The sequence below is a fragment of the Tauraco erythrolophus genome, chromosome 1 (genome assembly GCF_009769465.1).
Source record: "Tauraco erythrolophus isolate bTauEry1 chromosome 1, bTauEry1.pri, whole genome shotgun sequence".
NCBI classification, from domain to species: Eukaryota; Metazoa; Chordata; class Aves; order Musophagiformes; family Musophagidae; genus Tauraco; species Tauraco erythrolophus.
Window position 1 is genome coordinate 53,200,484 of NC_141465.1, and position 20,566 is coordinate 53,221,049.

A 20,566-nucleotide genomic window follows, 5' to 3' on the forward strand; every position below is an offset into this window, starting at 1 on the left:
ACAAGCAGTCATTAAAGTGCCAAGAGTTATGATGAAGTGGCTACTACAATCGTTATCTTGGTTACAAAACTGTAAAACTAAAACCAGTGTCATCCTGTCTCATCAGAAAGCAGACTTTATTTCTAATTTGTGTTAAAAGTGACCCCAAATTAAATTTCAATTTTGGAAGAGAGGAGTTTGCGTTAGGGCCAAATCTGAGCCTTTAAGTGTCTGTGTTTAATAAGCCTTACTGTGCTCTTTCTAATTAAGCATATATGAAATATTGCAGCTTAGACCATACTTCAGTTTAATGGCTATGTTTCTGTTCCTTTATATGCTAAGCAAAGCTCCTGGGGTTGTGTTTCCAATATGAATATTCAGTATTATTGCTTCAGAATTGGATATTCATGAATATTTAACATTACATGTTCCCGAAGGAGTTACCTAACACTTCAACTTAGGGACAGCTGATCAGATGAAGCCAACAGAGTCCTTTACATTATCTTCAAACAAAGTCCTTCACATTATCTTCTCATTTTTATTTTTTTTATTCCTTAGTGCATAGCAGCTGCTGACAAAGTTGCAGAAGCAGCAGCTGACAGCAGTGCCAGCAGAAGTAATTGAAAGGGAGGGGAAGAGGAAAATTTAAGGCTTTTGATTAAAAAAAAAATAATCATTTGCTAAAGAAAGAAAAGTGAAGAGATCAAATGTTGAGATTATAGACTAACATGACTAACATGTTCAACAGTGAAGTTCACAGAACATCTTTGATGTGGAAAGTAAATATAAAAAATATTTATATTCAAAAATACTAAAAGCAAAGAATTCACAGATAGGTGGGAATGTCTATTTTATATATATATATATTTTTAGTATATATACTTAGAGAAAAACTTTATTTTGATGATTGGTATTCTTTGTACCCTAAGGTTTGAAGCAAGAAGACAAAATGAGCCTTCTGTGTCCTTCTGTTGCTCATCACTGGCCAGTAAACATTCTTTCGGATGGGAATAAAAAATAGTTATTAGAGCTAACATTTGGCCTCAAGGTAAATGTTCCAGCAACATAAATCTACTCTAGCAATGGACTGATGTCTCCTAAATTTGAACTGCCAGAAGGGGAAGTGAAAAGAGAAATAGGCAGAGTGGGATTTGTAGGTTGGTCACAGATTTCATGTAATTCATTTGTTTATGTAGCTTTGCAAACCCAAAGCCGCCTGAGATTTAGAAAAACAAATGTTTGTGTCTTCTTAGAGGTTTGCCAAATGACAGAGTGCTGGCAGTCTTAGTGAGAGGCTGAAATCAGTTGCCATGTTGTTTCAGCTCACAATAAGCTTTACAGTTATCCTGGATTTCATACGTAATAGCTTCAGTGTTGCTGAAGGCTATGGGGTGCCTCTATCCCATGCCATACCCCAAAAAATGTTGTAGCAGTTGCTTAACAACTCCACTGTGATTTTTTTAGCATTACTGGATGATGACTTCGTTTTTGGCCTGGCTGGTCAGGTTAATTGGCTGCTGTAGAGTTCTGTAAAGTCATTGAGAAAATGCTGGTATAATCTTGAGCTCATTGGAAGGATCAGACTGGCCTTATCCTGCAATTTAATCAATACAGTGGGTAACATTTTCACTGACCGCAAATTCATCACAAATGGGGTTTTGATCCTAGAGCTGTTTCCACTTTTGAGTAGAACTGCAGAATCGCTTTGGGGTGAGGAAAAGCCAGCCTGGAGATAAATTCTAGACATACCACCCCTCTTTTAGCCACTGACTCGGGGATTATGGAATTTGATTTTTATCTGAGCACGAGAGACTTGGAAACTGCACCTCCCTCTGAAAAAGGACAGCATCTCCGAGGAGAAAATTAGAGGGAGTTTAAAGCGGACTCTTCTTTTTCTCTCTTCGCTGTGCTTTTTGTCTTTCACTTGTGAAAGTAGAAAGAGATTTTTCCTCTGACCCTTTCCTCAGTAAACCGCAGTAGCATAGTTTGTCTCTGATGCCATGCGTGGAGTCTCTTGTGCCCAGCCAGCCAGAGGTGCTGGGCTTGGCTGTCCCCGCGGTCTGCAGCCCACACTCCTGGCTGCGTTGGCCCGCAGAGTTCTCTGCAGCCCATGGCCTCAACACTCACACCACTGCTCAAATAGCAGAGGTGTCGTCGGCTGTGTTTGCCCCCTTTTTTATGTTGTCCCAGAGCCTGGAGGTTCAGTCTCTCATAGAAAAGTGGGAACTCCAGGTTAAGTTTGTTCTTCCTCAGGCCAGGGTGGGGAGAGGACCAAAAAGACACAGCCACTTTGCTGATTCCAGTATTTCAGTTTGGCTGCTGACCCAGAAAATCAATTGCAGTGACAGCCCTACATAGTGCAGAATAAGGTAGTATTCAGTATGACAGTGGTTGTGTCTGGCCTATGTGGAGCTAAGACATGTGGAGGCTGCTTTCCATGTGCTGTCTTATTTACCCCTTTATACTCCTTCACATTCTCCAAAGGAATCCTGTTTTCTGTGCAGGTTTATTTAAAATAGAGATGCAGTACATTAAGAGAATACTGATGACATGTTTTTTTGGGGTTTTTTTTTGGCGCAATAGTTCCATAGAGTGGTCTTAGATGAAGTTCAGCTAATTTATATACTAACAATAGTGAGCTGATATTTCCTCTGATACTGAGATTTGGCAGAGAAGACCAGAAGGAAGTGTTTCAATCCAATATATAAGAGAAAAGCAAAAGGGAAAAAGAGACTTCCTCTTTATTATGTGAGGAGAATAATATATTACAAATAATTTCCACCCATTAAAATGACCTTTCGTTCTTCCAGCCTGGTTTGGGATACGTGGTCAGTCCAGTTTTGATCATTGTATTCTTTGCAACATCCCATCTTTGCTTCCTCATACCTATAGCTTGCTTTTGCATGTGTTGCATCTGACGCCAGCTGCTTACATTCAAAGAGCGTTAACCAGGACACATTGCTAGAGAGTAGTGGTCAAAGTTTGGGCTATTCTGGCTTGGCTGTTGCGGATGGATTTTCGTGGTCCTCAAATCCAGTCATTTCTGGATACCTTCGTCTTTAATCAACAGACCAGCTGTAGTTTAGTGAGAGCTCTAGTGGGCCAAGTTCTCTGAACAAAGATATTTAAATCAGCTTTTTGTAGTCTTGCAAATCCCAAGGTTAAATCCCAGGTTGAAGAGCTTCTCACAGAGTTTGAAGAAAAAACTTTGTGCCGTGCTATCAGCTTTTTCGGTGTTTACATATATTATCACTCTGATTACTGAATGGTAAGTTTTTGCATTACAAATGAATAATAACTGGAGGAGAAAGAAGGAAAGATTTTACACTGTTCTTTTTTGTACACCACCAGCGACACAGCAACATTTCATGAAAGGGAGATTTTCTTTACTGAAGCACATGGCTTCTTTGGCCACTTTTGTCCTACCTACGATGTTAGGAAACTGTTTATTAGCGACTCATCCCTGCAAGCATTATTTCAGCCTCAGAGCACAGAGGAGCTTGTGTTGTTTGCAACCACACAGTGTAGAAGAGCTGAATCGCTCAAAGGCTTTTCCATTGAAGGCGTGGTGCAAAGCCTGATGTGTGCCTGATTCGGAAACCCTGGGGAAGCATCCAGTTAAACAGCAGAAGGGACTAGGAGAGATGCTGCCAAGTTCTGTGGAAGCCAACACAAGGTTTCCCAATGTGGCAGAGGAGAGAGAGATTTCTGAGGCCAAGGTTTTGAAAACAATCAGAAAATGGCAGCAAGTTCTGTGATGCCTTGGGAAAGGGCTGATTTCCAACCACTGATTTTCGATAGCTTTAGGACATAGTCAAGCAATAAATGCCAAAAGAGTGCTGCTCTCTTCTGCACTTTCACGTTGGTTTCAGCTAAAATCCAGGAGTCTGGAGGTTTGTTTAACAGCCTATGGAGGGCAGTCCTGGGAATTAAAATTATCCAAATCCTAAGTAATATGGAAAAGGTTGTGTTTCTGATTTGTTCAAATTTTTGGTTGATTTCTCCTCATTAAAACTAACTGCTGTCATAATGAACCTCTCCTCAGAAGCACTGGAGTTTAATTTCTACAAGGGCTCCCATCCAAAATGTTACTTTCTATTGCTTAATTCTTATTTAAGTAGAAATTTGCAATCTCAAAAGTTTCAATCACAGAATGAAGTTAGAATGGACAATTTTTTTTTTTTTTGCAATGGTTATTGTCTGTGAGCCAGAGGTCCATTCCCAATGAGGGAACCTCTGTTTTAAGTTAATGTTTCTTGCAAAATGCAGATACTGATACTCTAGTAGACAGCTGATGACAGCAAAAAGCATTTATCCATTTCTGAAAAATTACACCTTACTAGTTTAAGTGGAATTTCTTAATGATGAACAAGGTATAGTACTAGTTTTTACCCCGCTTTTCAGCTGAGTGTAGCTTGTATTCTAACAACACAGCTTTTCTGTGTCAACTCTGCAGATCAGGAGGATGTTTCCTGTTAGCCTCGTCCATTCTGCTCGAGGGGACTTGGTGGGAGAGATGGGCTCAGGAAACCTGCTGTGGTTCCTTGATTCTGGCTAACCGAAGTTCAGCAGCATTCATTATAATTACATGTTTTTCACATTCTTATACCCGGCAAGTTGATAATATAAAACTTCTATACACGTAGGTTTTCTTGGGTGAGTCCTCTTCTTCTGGATTGTGCAAATTTTTAAAATTGTAAAAGAGTGCGCAGAATTTCCAGAAGGTAACTCTAATGGATTGTCTGCTTCTAATTTGTCTGCTTTTTGTCTGGACTCCTAAAAGTCTTCAGGATTTCCAGCAATCCATGAGCACGCTGCTTTTTACCCATGCACAGGAATTCTGATGCTGTCAGGACATCTCAGCCTCCCTGAACATGCACTATACTCTATATTCACTTTCAACTGCATAATAAGCCTTCAGTAGGTCCCTGGGAAGGATTCCGGGTGATCAGGCCCAGTCAACATGGGTTTATGAAAGCCAGGTCTTGCCAATCAAACCTGATCACCTTCTATGACAGGGTGACCCGCCTGGTTGACGAGGGAAGGGCTGTGGATGTAGTTTTCCTGGACCTCAGTAAAGCCTTTGATACAGTTTCTCATAGTGTTCTGGTGGAGAAACTGGTAACTGCTGGCCTGGATAGGCACACCCTCCTTTGGGTTAAAAACTGGCTGGATGGCCGGGCCCAAAGAGTGGTAGTAAATGGGGCTAAATCCGGCTGGAGGCCGGTCACCAGTGGGGTTCCCCAGGGCTCAGTGCTGGGTCCAGTTCTGTTTAACATCTTTATCAATGACCTGGATGAGGGGATTGAATGTACCCTCAGTAAATTTGTGGACGACACCAAGCTGGGAGGCTGTGTCGATCTGCTCGAGGGTAGGGAGGCCCTTCAGAGGGATTTGAACAGACTGGATCGTTGGGCTGAGGCCAATGGCATGAGCTTTAATAAGGCCAAGTGCAGAGTCCTTCACTTGGGGTATAAAAACCCCAAGCATCGCTATAGGCTCGGGGAGGAGTGGCTGGAGAGCTGCCTGGCGGAAAAGGACCTGGGGGTGTTGGTTGACTACCGGCTTGATATGAGCCAGCAGTGTGCCCAGGTGGCCAAAAAGGCCAATGGGATACTGGCATGTATCAAGAATAGTGTGACCAGCAGGAGCAGGGAAGTGATCCTGCCCCTGTACTCGGCACTGGTGAGGCCGCACCTGGAATATTGTGTCCAGTTTTGGGCCCCTCGCTTTAAGAGAGATATTGAGCTCCTGGAGCGAGTCCAAAGAAGGGCAACTAAACTGGTCAAGGGGCTGGAAAATAAAACCTATGAGGAGCGGCTGAGGGAGTTGGGGCTGTTTAGCCTGGAGAAGAGGAGGCTGAGGGGAGACCTGATTACGGCCTATAAATACTTGAGAAAAGATGGTGGGGAGTTAGGGGAAGGGCTCTTTACATTAGTGATGGGTGATAGAACAAGAGGAAATGGGCATAAGCTTAGTCAGGGGAGATTCAGGTTGGATGTTAGGAAGTATTTCTTCTCTGAAAGGGTTGTCAGCCACTGGAATAGGCTGCCCAGGGAAGTGGTTGAGTCCCCATCCCTGGATGTGTTTAAGAATAGGGTGGATGAGCTACTTGAGGATATGGTTTAATGGGGATTAGGGATGGTTGGACTCGATGATCTCTAAGGTCTTTTCCAACCTAGAAATCTATGAATCTATGAATCTATGAATTGCACATTGCCCAGATGGCTTTTGCATCTCCAGTAATTCTATATGTCTTTAGCATCTCAGATTTATTGAATATACAGTCTTTCGATCAGGAAATCTTGCCTAGTGATAACAGAGTCCTCGTCTATTTAACTTAAGCTCCTGCGTCCCTGAGTGATCCACATACTGGTAGACATAGGCGGAAACAAAACCACCACCAGCTTTCTAACTACAAAGAAGTTTTTGCATAGTGAGAATGGTCTATTTTACTTGTACTGACCCATTTAACACTATGTGCTGATGCTTCACTAGAAAAACTGGCCTTGTTGGGAAAATATCTCTAGTGAGAGTTTAAAGTTTATATAAATGCTCTGCAAACATATTGGTTATATTAGTCTTGAAGGTAGAAGAATGACTGTGCAGTGCAATGTGTCACCAGGATATTGTGCATTTGATCTTTCTTTCATTCTTTATTTCTCCTTTTCATTCTTCCTTATTTTCTTTATTTCATTCAGTTCATTTATTTCATTCATATACTAGTAGCCTAAAAAGTTATAGTGAAAATAGTTGGAAAATACATCCTGTCTTTTTACTAGTGATTCCAATTCACACAACACTATTTCAGTAGGAATTTAAATTTTTGGAATGACTTCTTATTGTATCTACTTTTTATCTACTTTTTTGATTTATAGTCACAGAGTCATAAGAGACACGAAATAAGTTAGTGCCTACTTTGAAGAACAAAAATCGATGTTTCTTGAAGACTCTTTTTTTTTTCCTTCTGAGACAGTATTCTTTCCTCCTGAATTAAGATAATACTACTCAACGACTTTGATTTTTAAAGTATATAATTACATTTACTTTGAGTATCCTAATGCATTTTTGACTTTCAAACTTCAAACTATTCAAAAGGAATAATGGCTATGTTTCTGAAATTTGTGGCTCTAATATGTTTTAAGATGTTTCTGAGGCAAATGTTTATGGAAAACTTGTTGTTGATTTAAATGGGAGCCAGAACTTGCCCTTCAGGAGAATGACTGCTTACAAGATATGGAACTGTCATTATGTAAAATGGTTTTGTGTATTCGCTGTATTTTTTTCACATCACAGAAAACACCCAAGAACTAAAGACCACCAGGCTAGCATTTAATGTCTGAAAGAAGTTTAATAAACCCTTTACTTTTCTTGGTAACCTGTGGTCTGCTGCAGCTCTCATTCTGTTGTTAAAAAAGGGGTCTTTAGTGAGATAAAACATGAGCTTTTCATGTCTGGGGACTTGGCAGAAGATGAATACTGGTGTCTCTGTTCAGCATCTGACGTACAATAGGTGATTTCACAAAGCACCTTTGCAATTTGACAGCTTTGTTTGTAAGTGACCTCAGGATTAAATGAGCTTACAGTGAATTACTTAACATTACCCCATAGCAACCTGCCTCTGTAGGTCAAATTTGAAGTTAATGCACTAAAGGTACTGCAGTTTCTTCTTTCGGTGCTGTTCTGGGCCTCGGAGTACAGCAGGAGATGTCTAGCTCAGCTCTGTACCTATTCAGCCTTTAAGCATTGGTGTGAAATGTATTTACAGCTCTGAAATACACCGAGGAACTCAGTGAATATAGATGTGACACTCAATTGGAGACTTTCAAATTTTTTTTCACCCCGCAAAAAAATCCAGAATCACCAAATCTTACTGTAAATACTTTTGGTTATATTTAGGGAATTACGAATACTATTACTCTAGTTCTTTTCTACTCTGGTTGTAACTCCTTACAAAGAACCATCCAGTTTTTGTCACCCATTTTGGGTGATAGGGTGATAGAGGTTTGTTTCAGTTTCTGTACCCTGCTCTTTCGAAGTTGGTATTAACACTGTTCTGTGATGGCAGACCTGATTCAGGGCTTGTTGGCATCAGTGGAAAAGGCCCTAGATGACTTTGGAGGCCGCTGCACAAGTACCACAGGGAATCAATGGCTCTGCCCATGAAAAATTTACTGGAATTAATGTGGGTGTTTTGTCTGCATCGTGAGCAGTAAAACTCTCAAGTGAGGTCCAGAGAGTCAAACTGTGTATAAACCATTAAAAAGCACTGCAGTAAAAACCATATTCTTTGACTGAGCACTTAATTGAGCAATTAAATGCCCAAGTACCATGACCATTGCCCTGTGAATTAGGTATCTGACTGCTCTTTATTGATTAACTCCTCTACAAGCCCTGATAATATCATTTAATAGTATTTTTCTCACACATCATCTGTCTCATTCCATGCAGAGTATGTCTGGAAACCTCTAAAATACTGGGTTTTTCTAAAATAGATTTTTTTTATGTTTGGTTTGAAGAAAAAAAACCCCTATACACACTGTTTCAGATTACTCTTTGTTCTAATTGCTGTTGGCTGTTTGATTTAAATTTTCTAAGGCAGAGATCGTGTCTTCTCCGGTTTTGTAAAGCTGCGTGGGTACTTTTTCCATAGATACTGAGGTGACTGCAGGTCTAATTCTAAGATAGCTCTTCATAAGCAAGTTTTTAGGGAGCCATGAAACATTATATATTATTAAATCCAGGTGTATAATTATCTGCAGGATCTCATATGTGAATTTTTCAATTCAGGCATGTTTGATGCAAACGTTGCTTCTAATTTTTAGTGCAGTTGTACTAAGGAATAAGAAGGTCAACTGACTTTCACAAGGCTCATGGAGTTCCTCAACTCCATTACTCAACAGCCAGACTGAGTGACCTCCTTACTTACTTCCACTCGTGTCTTTCACAAATTATAGACCTCTGCTTTGAGACTCTTAATGATGGATGTTTACTGGCAGCATTTGTTTGATAGGTTCATAATTATTTCACATATCATTTTTTACTGCACTTGTACAATGCAGAGCCTTCAAGATTATAGTTAATTCAGGACATCATGAAAAAAAGTCTATGTTTTCAAATAAAGTCAACTTTTCTACCTACATGCATTGAATAATTTGTGGTATTTATATGTTGACCTAGGCTGGAGATAATGGGAAGCTGTTTATTCTGCCCTTATGGGTAACCTGCCCCTTCAGTGTGCTTAAGTCCCATGAGGTGGGATAACTGTGATGGAACCTCTACCTGGAAGAGCTCATGCCAGCCCAATGCATGTTGTTTGCAAATAAAAATCATCCTGCATTTTGTGGTTCCATTTGGAATGAACTTTTAAAGACTGCACGTTATCATAGAATCATAGAATCATAGAATGGTTAGGGTTGGAAGGGACCTCAAAGATCATCTAGTTCCAACCCCCCTGCCACGGGCAGGGAAACCCTCCACTACACCAGGTTGCCCAAAGCCTCATCCAACCTGGCCTCGAACACCTCCAGGTTATCTCCATGTTATCTCAATGCATAAGCTTTTAAGAAGGGAGAGACATGAATGGTAAAAAACTATAAAGTGCATCAGCCCCATGTGATGGAAATATACGGTCCATAGCCATGTGTTGCTGTCTCCAGTTATACTACTTGTAAGACTAAGAGTAACTCATGTGAGGGGTTACGGGATAAAATCCAGGGTTGCCATTTTAAAGCACTAAACAGAATTGCTAAATAATAGTTTTTTCCAGGAATGCTTCCAACCAGCATTTCTACCACAGTAAAAGAAACAAAAAACTGAAAGTATCTCTTTCTCTTTGGCATATTTTCCACCACATGACAAGCTCCATAGACATGTTATAAAAAAACCAACACATACTCTTTTAAATATAGGGCTGCATAAAGCAGGACAGATTAACTTGAAAATGCTAAATAAATAAAAAATCGAAAAGTCTTTTTTTTTTTTTATCCTGTAAACTTCTCGGTATCCTAGGTTTAAATAGAAAATTATTGAGTCTTAAACATTGTCTGAGCCAGGATCCATTTAAAGCATTACAGCTTGCATTATTGTGTCTTGTAAGTCGTCATTGCAAAGTAGGAGCATAGCATGTCCCAAATGTATAAACAACCTGAAAATTAGAGACACAGCCTGTTACTACTAGCTGTGACTTAATGTATTGTGAGTCACCATCAAAGGTTGCAGTAGGGATCATTGAGATCATGTAGGTTTTTTATTTTATAGTGGATTGCACCTGAAAATCAACTCTTTCAGTCATTGGGCTAACATTACTCTTGGAGAACTTTGGAAACTGAAAATTATTATGGACACGATGACGGATATAGCTATGATCTTTTGATTTTTATCTGGAATTTTTAACCTAGATTCTTTATCTAAACTTTTGAGTTAAGGTTCTAGTGGAACTTGGGCCAGATGGGAGAAAAGCTTTGTTGGAACTTCAAAGAAAACCACACTGTGAAGTGGAAGCAATGTGACGCAGCAGAACACCACAAACGTTCTTTCATTACTTCTGTTGTGCTCTGTCCTCTTGAAGCACTTCAAAACCATATCTACTCCCACACTTTCTGTGATCGTGCCCTCAGTTTAAAGCGATAACAGAAAGCATTGTGTTCGTCTCACCTACAGTCATTGCCAAGCCTTCGGATGGAACCTAGTTTTTTTTCTTGTGTCAATAGTCAAGTAGGAGTATTGTGCTCGTATTCTAACTAGTAAACAATGCTTCAAATAACTGAAAAAAAGGTTCTCAATTCCTATCTAGGTTTCAGATTTGGATTATCTATTTTATTCCAAGTGTTTCAATGTTTATTTCAAACAAGAAAGCTGAATGAATGTTTTATTTTTAGTTATGTGAGACAGAAGTATCTTAAAAGTCTGACAAAGAAGTATGTCCTGGTGGAACAAACAGCAACCTGAAACTTCACGAACAGTGAATCCTGTAGTATAAGTTCCGATAGAAAATCTCAGTATAGGGCACAGACGGAGAAGATCAGATTTATTTTTGATCAAGAGCCAAAAGCATCAGGAAAATAATGAGAGTAATTTCGTATTCTTTTTTATTTTCATAAAGAACATGAGATAAACATTGGAAACAGTTATTATTTATGTTAACAGGGGAATTCATTATTAAATTACTTTTCTCTGTTTAAAACAAAGCTAAGACTGAATGAAATAAAAGTGTATACTCTCCTCCCATCCTTACTCTTAATATTTAATAAATTATCTTCTGTCGTCTGCTGTCTAATATACTATGCCATTCTTCAGTCTGCAAGAAAAAAATCTTTAAATTAAATATAGGCTAATGCCTGGGCACGGAGCCACTTTTAATGCTGTAATTCACTTCAACATTTTTTGATCACTTCAGAACCAGTAACCGAATCTCCTGTCACATATACACATTATTAGGTCATGAAGATTCAATTTCTATTTCGGTGTAAACTTTCAGATAGAGACACTTGTGTTTTGGTTTGTTGTTTTTTTTTTTTTTTCCTTAAGGCATTCCTTCTGTGTTGCAAAGAAAAGAGTTAGTCCAAAGGTGAACACTATCTATCTTTACAGAACTATTGCAGAGATCCATAGATGTCAGGGTGATAGGACTGTGTATGGGATTGGGAGCAGAGACAACCGGGAATTTGGGAATGAACTTTCTATTGCAGTTTTTTGTAAATGTTGGTATATGTAATTATTTTTTTTCTCCAGGAATGATCCATTTTTAGTAAAATTTCTGTGGAGAGTGCCAGAAGTTGCTTGAGGGAAAGAGAAAAGGAGAACCATCTTAGAATAACCTTTGTATTCCTCAGTAATGATTAGGGAGAACTCCCTGTTAGAAGTTCATAACTGTTTCTATAAGTGAACATTCATGTAAGGGGAGACTTTGTGAAAGAGAATGATAAGAACTGCATGCTCCAGTCACAGGTGGGCTGCTAATTGGCATTTAAGACAACTTGTATAAATCAGTAGTATGGAATACCAAAGTTCAAGTATACGTTAAATATGATATATGTTCAATATTTAACTGTTTTAAAACACTGAAATCACAGCAGTAGCACAGACCTCATGCACTAGGATATTCATACACAATGAGAAAATTGCTCTGCAATTCAGGAAACAAAATACAGCTCCTTGTATACATAGCTGTGTTGAAAGACTCATCTTGGGTCCAAAAGGAAATGTAGAAGCTAAAGCCTACATTTTTGCTTATCTTATGAATTCTCTGACCATTGTATTCAGTTAATACAGTTCTTTTTCTATCATCATTCTTATGAAGCTCTACAGTCTTCATTCCTTTTTTTCTAGAATGCATTCAGCCAGCTGTGGTTTTCCTCATACGCATTTCCCTCCCTGTGCTCCCACACTTTCTTTTGTTCCTTAAACCATGTGGAGTCCCTTTCTCAACAGCTGCAACTGTTTCCTTGTCCCCGTCTGTGTACTGCTCTCTAAAACTTTTCCTCAGAGAGTATGCAGCTAAGAAATTAATTTTTGAGATTTTTGACACTGACCTTTAATGACATTTGTGGGGCTTGACATCTTTCTCTGAGAGTCGTATCTCAGCATCCCGTACACTCAGGCAGTGTTTCTCGTCAGCACACTTGGGTTTAGCTTATTGTACTTGAGATCAGTCAAGAACAAGCTCTGAAAGGGAAGGAGCTGGGGAGATACAAACACGGCATGAAACCAAATTAAAAATTTCTGAGGTCTGGAGAAAATCAGCCAGTTGCATTGGTTGAATAATGCACCATCACAGAAGTTATTTGATTTTTTCAAGAGATATTTGAGCACTGAGAAATACATATATATGTAGGGGTGTGTGTATATATACACACATATGCAGGTATATATTTTTATATGTGTGTGTATGTATGCATTTGTCTAAAACAATGGTTTCAGGCTGAAGTTTCTCATATCTTCAGTTGTGTTACTCTGCCATCACTTCAGTATCCTCCTGTTTTGATGTCTCCTGAATTGCAGCTTCCCATGCTTCCTTTTAACAGCCTACATAGTGGTACTTTTTCTGCTTATTTCTTCCCTGGTCTTCTTATGGTCTAAACACTACCAGTTTCCAAATACATGTCCATTTCTGACATTCAGTGCCCTTAGCTAGAACAAAGCTCAAGAATTCAAGACAAGGTCACTTCAGGCTCTAAGACAACTCTTCCAAAGCAGTGCAGTTTGTATTTTTGCTTGTTCAGAACATTTATCATATGTCAAGGAATTAAAAAAATAATATTAATAAAAGGTGATATTAATTTTTCATTCTTTTAATGCTGGGATTTTTGCTTATAATGTTTAACTACTTTTTCTCTTAGATTTATATAGTACCTAGCACAGCAAAGTTCTGCTGTGTGACAGGGCTGCAGCAGGAGACAAAGAGGAGTACAGTATGTCACTTCATTCACTTATTTTTACTTTATTGTGAACATTTCACAACTATTGAGTAATTCACTTTTAATCTTGGATCCACTATATAACAATATAATAAGCATTAAAAAATGCAGGGAAAAATAATTTAAATGTTAGTTTTATGATCTTTTTGCTTAAACGTTTGGGATACTTCTCTAATCATAAATGATTGGTTTTGAACCACAATCTCTAATACTTACACAGAAAGAGCATAAATTAGTTTAATTTTGACCAACTATCACTCATCAGTAATCAATGAATCATCTATGAGTTATGAATAATTACCATTATTTAAGTTCTAGCATAAATTTTCTCACATTTAAACAAGGCAGTATTTCAGTAAGTGTCCCTGGAGGGAATGCTCAACTCTACCTTTAATTACTACAAATTTCTTCTAACTTCACAATTATTCACTCGTGACATTTTGGTTGCAGATAAATGTCTCATGCGCTAAAGAAGGAAAGGGTTTCTAGTAGGCTCAAAATTCAACGTGCTGTCCTTTCCACTCTGTTGATGATTAGTATATTAACTGATTCTCTGAATATTGATTTATTTCGTGTGCTTATATTTTATAAGGCTCACATTGGTCTTTGCATGCTGTAGAAGTGGCATAGTTCAGATAGTTTCCTACTGCTGGGTAACTGTCTGCATAATTATGGAGGAGCTTAATGGTGAACACATACTTATGCAGCTTGCTGAATTCCAGCCTAAGTCCTCTGAACCATTCCAGGAGGCGAGAAAAAAGACTCCCTTCCCACTCAGCAGATGTAGAAATGGGGCGCTATCATTGCGAATGGCAAAGTCTGCCTACCTAGATATGATGGATTAGCTGAGTGCTAGACATTATTCTTTGGAAGGAATTAGCTAAAGAATGGCTTTTTAGGATAGACGACTTCTTGGGAACCTTAAAATGTGCTTAGAAGAAATGTGCCAGTCTATAGATCTAACTGCATTATTTTGATAATTTAAAACTTTCTCATTGATTTAGACACTTTCCCCAAGTTTGACAGGCACATAAATACCACAAACATGAATGTGAAACTCTGATGATACAACAAATGTGCTAAAAATGCAAAGCGGTATTCACTGTAATACTTGACTATAGTCCTTTCCAGGCCGTGGACTATGCTTTTACTCATCCTGTTCCAGCTAGTGATTCTGTAGCAGCATATTGAAATATTACAATATAGTATATCATGTAATAATGTATAGTATATAGTATCATATGCATTTTAGTATGCTACATAATGATATATAGTGGCACCTTGCAGTATTGCCGGAGATGCACCTGATATTACTGTAGCAGTTTCCAGCTGGGGTTGATACTATACTTTCTGCTTTGAGAATGGTGGATGCTCACTAACTTAACCAAAAATTTACTCTTTGCTTTTACTTCTCCTGTGGCCAGAGGTCAGCTCCTTTCCTGCTGTGCATAACCCAGCCCCACTCCAGGTTGGAGACTGAGGAAAGGTGGCAGGTGTGTTACAAAGTGGGCAGCATGGGCAACAGGACTAACAAAGCTACAAGTAGAGTGGCCCGTGTCTCGATAACCCTCCAAATAAGCCCGGGTTCCTCCCATGCTCTGTGGATTCAATTTTCCTTCCTCGTAATACTTTATTGAAAACCCATGGGCGTCCTCAGTACCTCTTCCCTTCCTTAGGCTACCAGCTGGGCAAGCAGCAGCGCAGCATGAGGGGTGCTTCTAGGGTAGGGGCACGCTCCAGCAGTCCTCACTCCACTATTCAGTGGTCAATTTTAATGAATTTTGAAGGACTTCAACATATCCAAGACCTTGGTCTCTGGTTTTGTTTTTTTTTGAAGCTAGCCATTCCATTTGTAAGCTATCGTAGGTGTGGCAGATAGCTGCATGGAGGTGTAGCAGGTAGTCAGGTCAGAGTTAGAGGAAGGATGAATTTAAATGAAACTGTTGGAAAGAAACTCCTTTCTATCCTCATCATATTATCTCTCTCTAGAATGCTAAAAAGCTACTTTTTCACCCCTTGCTCTTCCCTCCTTCCCAGCACAACTCTACTCAGTTAGTTAGACCAAGTTTTTGCAGCGAATGCCTGTTATATTTTTCTATACTGACGAGTGGCCCCTGTGCTTCTAGAGATATGTGTTCTGAGGATACTCACCATTCTACAGTTGTAACTTGGTTCGTCTAGAAAGATAAACAAACTATAATAGCATGTAAATAAACTATTTCTGACTAGCTGAAATCTGACTGACCCTTTGCTCATAGAGCTAGCAATAAGGTGCTTCTTTGCATGGCAAAACATATAGGTGCTACGATGGGGGATGTAAATCAACTCTGTTGAGCTTATGCGAGATTTGCAAAAATTATTCAGGAGTGAGGGTGCCCAAAAAGTAATGCTTCATGGGAGTCTAATTTTTGTAGTGTATTTTAAAATCCATGCCTTGTAAATGTATCCTTCAAATCTGAGGCATCTGGAAAAACAAATCCATACATTTCAAAGTAAAAGTAGTTTTAATTTTCAGAGAGGCTGTAAGACTTTCAACAGTCATAAGCCTAAAGAAAATAGCGTAGGCTCTAGAAACTTCTGAGGAGAGCGTCACTTAGAGCAGTTTTGTGAGCAGTTTCAGCTAATCTGAGACCTCATCAATAAGAGAGATGGTTATGCTTCACCACTTGCTTCGGAATAACTTGTTATCCACTGCCTCACTGGTGCTGACTGTTGCAATCATGCACCTTGGGAGGGATTTGTTTTCAGCAAGATTAATATTTTGATGCCCTTGAGTATATGCTCCCACATGCTGTAGTGCTGATGAAAGGGTGAGAGCAGGAATGCCCCTTTCAACAGTGGCATGTTCTTAAGTTATTAAAATAACTTGAAGTTAAGTCACTAGCTGCCAAAAAAAACGGTAAGGCAAACAAAACTAAGAGATTTTGTCTATCTGGGGAAAGGAGCTTAAACAGAGTCCTTCCTCTACTCAGACAAACAGTGTGGAGTTTGGTATCAGAGAGTCTTTTCTGAAGTTTCAGAACCAGTCTCCAAGTCACATACTGCACACTGACTCTGCTGTCTAATTCCTCTCCTTAAAATCGCATCTACCATAAATAAAAGATGCAGGGATGCCATAAACTCTGTCTGTGTAAATTCATTTCTTTCTCACCAAGGAACTAACCCCACCCTGGAGTCCAGAACTTGCAGCGAATTCAGGAGCCGTGGCAGTATCGCTCTGTAGTGCCATGATAGGCCAGGTAAGGAAACCTGCGTTCCTAATTCAGTTTCCCGAACACAAGCTTATACACATCCAGTAATGAGTACGTTTTCAGTGGTCATGTGAAATAAATGGTGTCGGATAATGGAAGTAAATGAGAACATTGTTTATTCTACTTTAAAGGCAAGCAAAGCTTTTGGCCACATACGTAAATTTAAAGTAGATCTTAGAAGAGAAGTAAGGCATTCATAGCAGAGATTGTCCTTCCAGTTCAAAATAAGTAAATACATCATCATTAAATTACCAGGGTTAATGAGTAAATAATATTAATTTGCAGTTGCAGTTGGCTGGCTGTTTTGCAAACTGAATAACTACTGGTTATACACCTCATCTTATGCTTTTCTGAGAACTGACACCAGTTATACAGTTATTGTATACTTTCCCTTTCTCTTCTACCATCCCACGTAGTATTAGATGCTGGCTTTATATTTATCTTCAGTAAATTCTACCCCCTTTTAATATCACAACATCAGCGAGAAGTGGTGATGTATGTAATTACTTTTTACAGTGTTTGAAGAGACTTGGTGAGTCAGGATTACTTTTTAGTGAGCCCATGAGATGCTGGCTGTGCTGTGAAAACCGCCTGGCAATTCCTGACCCTTCAGCACCTCGCTCTCCCTGCTCTGCCACAGCTCATCACCTCCGCAGTTTTTCGGCTACAGCTATCTGTGAGGCTGCATTGCAAACTGGATCTTTTATACTGGTTTTAAGTATATTTCAGTTCGCATCTCCTTTCTTTCAGAGGTTTATTCTTAACCCAGACCTGGCTCACAGTGCAGCTTGCACAGAGCAGTGCCAGGCAGGGATAGGGCAGTGGGAAGGGCAGGACCGTACTCCTTAAACTGGCCATGTCATCACAGCGGTAAGTGACACTGTTCATGATAAAGACTACAGGACTCTTCACGTTCAGTGTTCTTGTGACACTTTGTCTAACTGGTCCCGATCAGTAGACTGTCGCATGCTGAGAATTGACTTGCACAGGCTGCCAGAAGGTTTGTAGCGGCTGCTCGCACCCCACAAAACCCAGCAAGTGGCAGTGTCAGGGAGAGAAGCTGTGGAAGGACCCTGGGCACTGCCCTGAGGGCAGCTTTGCGTTGCCTCATTAAATAGAGTTAGGCCGGTGTTACTTCTTTTTTCTTTATAAAGGAAGGAACTGAAAAACTCAGTGATGTGACGTGGCAAAGACCAGAGAATAAACGTTGCTCCTGGGAATAAAAGTGAAGAAAAAATGTATGCGAAAACTTGTTCTGTAGTTTATTTCCTACCAGACTGTGCTCAAAATAATGCGGCTCTCATAACAATTTTATTTTTTCTTTGCCAGATGTTATCAGTTGGGAAGGCTTTTTCCTTAGAGAAATATTCAAAAAAGTAACATAGTAAACCTGTTATATTTAAAAGCATGCTGCTGAGCTCTAGAGCTATATGCCATTTCCAGAATCTCTTGAAGAAATGGTAAATCTTGTTTGCCTAACTATTTTTTTCACAAGGGAATTGGGATTTGCTGGGATATTTCGGTGTGGGTCAAGTCAGACATATGAATTTTATTTTCAAAAGCAGTTTTTCATCCAGACAGTGACTTATTCCTTGAACAAACAGCAATATCTAGCAGTGTAAGGAAATGGCTAGTACTGCATAAAAACATCGGAGAAGAACATTTCACCTCTGTCATATGGCAAGTGTGGGATGAATACTAAAATACCCTTAAACCAGCTAGCAGAGTCAGGCTGTGGTTTTCCTAAGTGATCTTAACTTGTCTCTGAATGTGAGGAACATAGGTTTGGTTATCGCAGTATTAGCATCTATGAATGGGGTTTTTTCCACTGTGCAATATTTTCACCAGATTTGGCCTCAGTGTGTGATACCGGGAAATAAGCTTTGGCTATAGATACATGAGTGACTGAAGAGAATCAGTTTTTACCTGATATTTTCAGAAGCTCAGCATGGGCATTGCATTTGGGAGTCTAAGTCTCTTTGAAATCACTGTCAGGTATCAACAACTTTTTTTTCAGATCCGTGTTCCAGGTGCCTGCTTCTCAAGTTATTTATGAGTATCTCACAAAGAACTTATTTGCAATTACAGCCAATGTACCTTCGAAAAACATAAGTCAATGTATTGAGCCTGCTATAACACCAGCTGCTTCTTTATTTGGTGGCAATCCAGACCAGGGCCCCAGCACTGAACAAACAGACAGATTGGGAATCTGTGCAGTTCAGTGCTGTTCACACTGAAGGTGTCAACCCTGGTATAGGAGGGTGACAGGAACAGCTGGGCTGTTGTGGCATCCTTGACTGGAGTGTATCTGATAATAGAGATGGAGCTGAAACTCAGTGAACCCCATACATTCGTAATTAACATTTTAGCATGCTTTTGAAGCACTTTGATGATAGGCAAGACTTTCACTTCTTTTTTGACATGAGACAAAGTGTTGCCAGGTGGCTGTACACAAGTTTTGAATGCCAACGGACCACATGACATACGGGGATGTGAGGGCAGGGTGGCTCAGTCAGGGCAGTGCAGGTAGGGAGAGTGGCCAGGCAATAGGGCTAATCTGGAGACAAGTCCCTGCAGTGTAGCATGTGGCTTGGTCTCAAGGCAGAGCAAGGTCTCTCCCATTGTGATCCCATGTGCTGGAAGGAGCGGTGCCCAAGAGATGGCTACAGCCTAGCCCACCTTAAACCTGTTTGATGCATATCCACTGAATAGAACACTAAGAAATGCCTCCCGTAGTTTTCTGAGCTGTTTTCCCATTCTTATGACAAAGTTATGCCCCTGCTTTGCTAAATCCTATGCTTCAGAGCTGTCATAATTCTACTATAAAGGTATCCTTGACTGTGATATATTAGCCTAAAATATCAGTGTTCTTCATGTTTTTAATGTAAGCTTTTAAATGTCTCATGTAGAACCTTAGGCTTGTATGTCAGATTAAGTAGCACAGCCTCAAAATTACGCTGTCTGTGGGAGGTTTGTCATGATAAATATAATAAGATACCTCATCTGTTTTTCAAAGTAAATATCAGCAGCACGGTTAGCAGCTGACATAAATAACTTTTTCAGAGTCACAGTTTACATCAACCAAGGATCTGCTCCTTAAACGCAGATGCTTAAAATTCTAGATACTTTCCAAAGCAACAAATTGCTGTAGGCCAAAAGTGTCATATATTTTGCAAGTAAGCACATTTTGTGAAATAATTGTAATATGGGAAAGGAAAACACTTTAATTTATTCATTGACTTTTTGTCAAAAAAAACACACAAACAAAAAAAACACAAGAGCTTCAAAATTCAGAGAGTCTTCTATTTGAAGAACTTATTAGTAAGAACACCAAACGCTCTGCCTGACTAAAACTGATGACAAACTGCATTGTATTGTACTTGGTAGCAGATAGTAGGATATGATGTTGTCCTCTAACATTGTCTAACTTGCAGAGAGTAAAGAGCTGATGCTTACTGTGAAATATACTTAATGGGAATGGAAACTAAACAATTATATTAACATTGCAGCCTTTGATTAATTACAAGCTGGGTTAGGAGAACAAGTGCTTCATTTCAATTTCCTTTTCAAAGGAGGATGGGGTGAAATCCTACCTAAATCAAATCAATGGCAAAATTTATAGAAACAAATCACAGGTTGGTAATTTAGAAGAGTAAAGAATCCTTTGATAGTTCCTTTATTCAGTTTCTACAAAAGAGCAGCATTTCCAGAGACAACTATTGTACTGTTTATATTTTTCACTTCTTGCTTTTTGCATATAAGCAATTCCCAAGGTTGCAAAAAAGAATTGTGAGAAACAATTAAAAATGGAATGTTTCCTCTAGTGGTCTCGTTTATGTGATTCTGTTGCAATATATGATTGCATTTCTGCTGGCAGATGGAAATATTTGGCTAAATGGGAAAGTATAGCTGATATCA

At 39.3% G+C, this 20,566-nt stretch overlaps 1 protein-coding gene across 2 annotated transcripts in view; it reads left to right on the top strand.

Moving 5' to 3' along the window:
* The window catches only part of MID1 (midline 1), a 104,317-nt gene that overhangs the window by 16,648 nt on the left and 67,103 nt on the right, over window positions 1–20,566 (top strand). The window contains exon 2 of one of the 2 annotated variants that reach the window (XM_086609424.1): window positions 16,553–16,636. The exons of the other annotated variant lie outside the window; for it this stretch is intronic. Within the exon in view, the coding sequence (XP_086465550.1) occupies window positions 16,553–16,636 (84 nt within the window). The remainder of the gene's footprint in view (window positions 1–16,552; window positions 16,637–20,566) is intronic. 2 annotated transcript variants of the gene reach the window in all.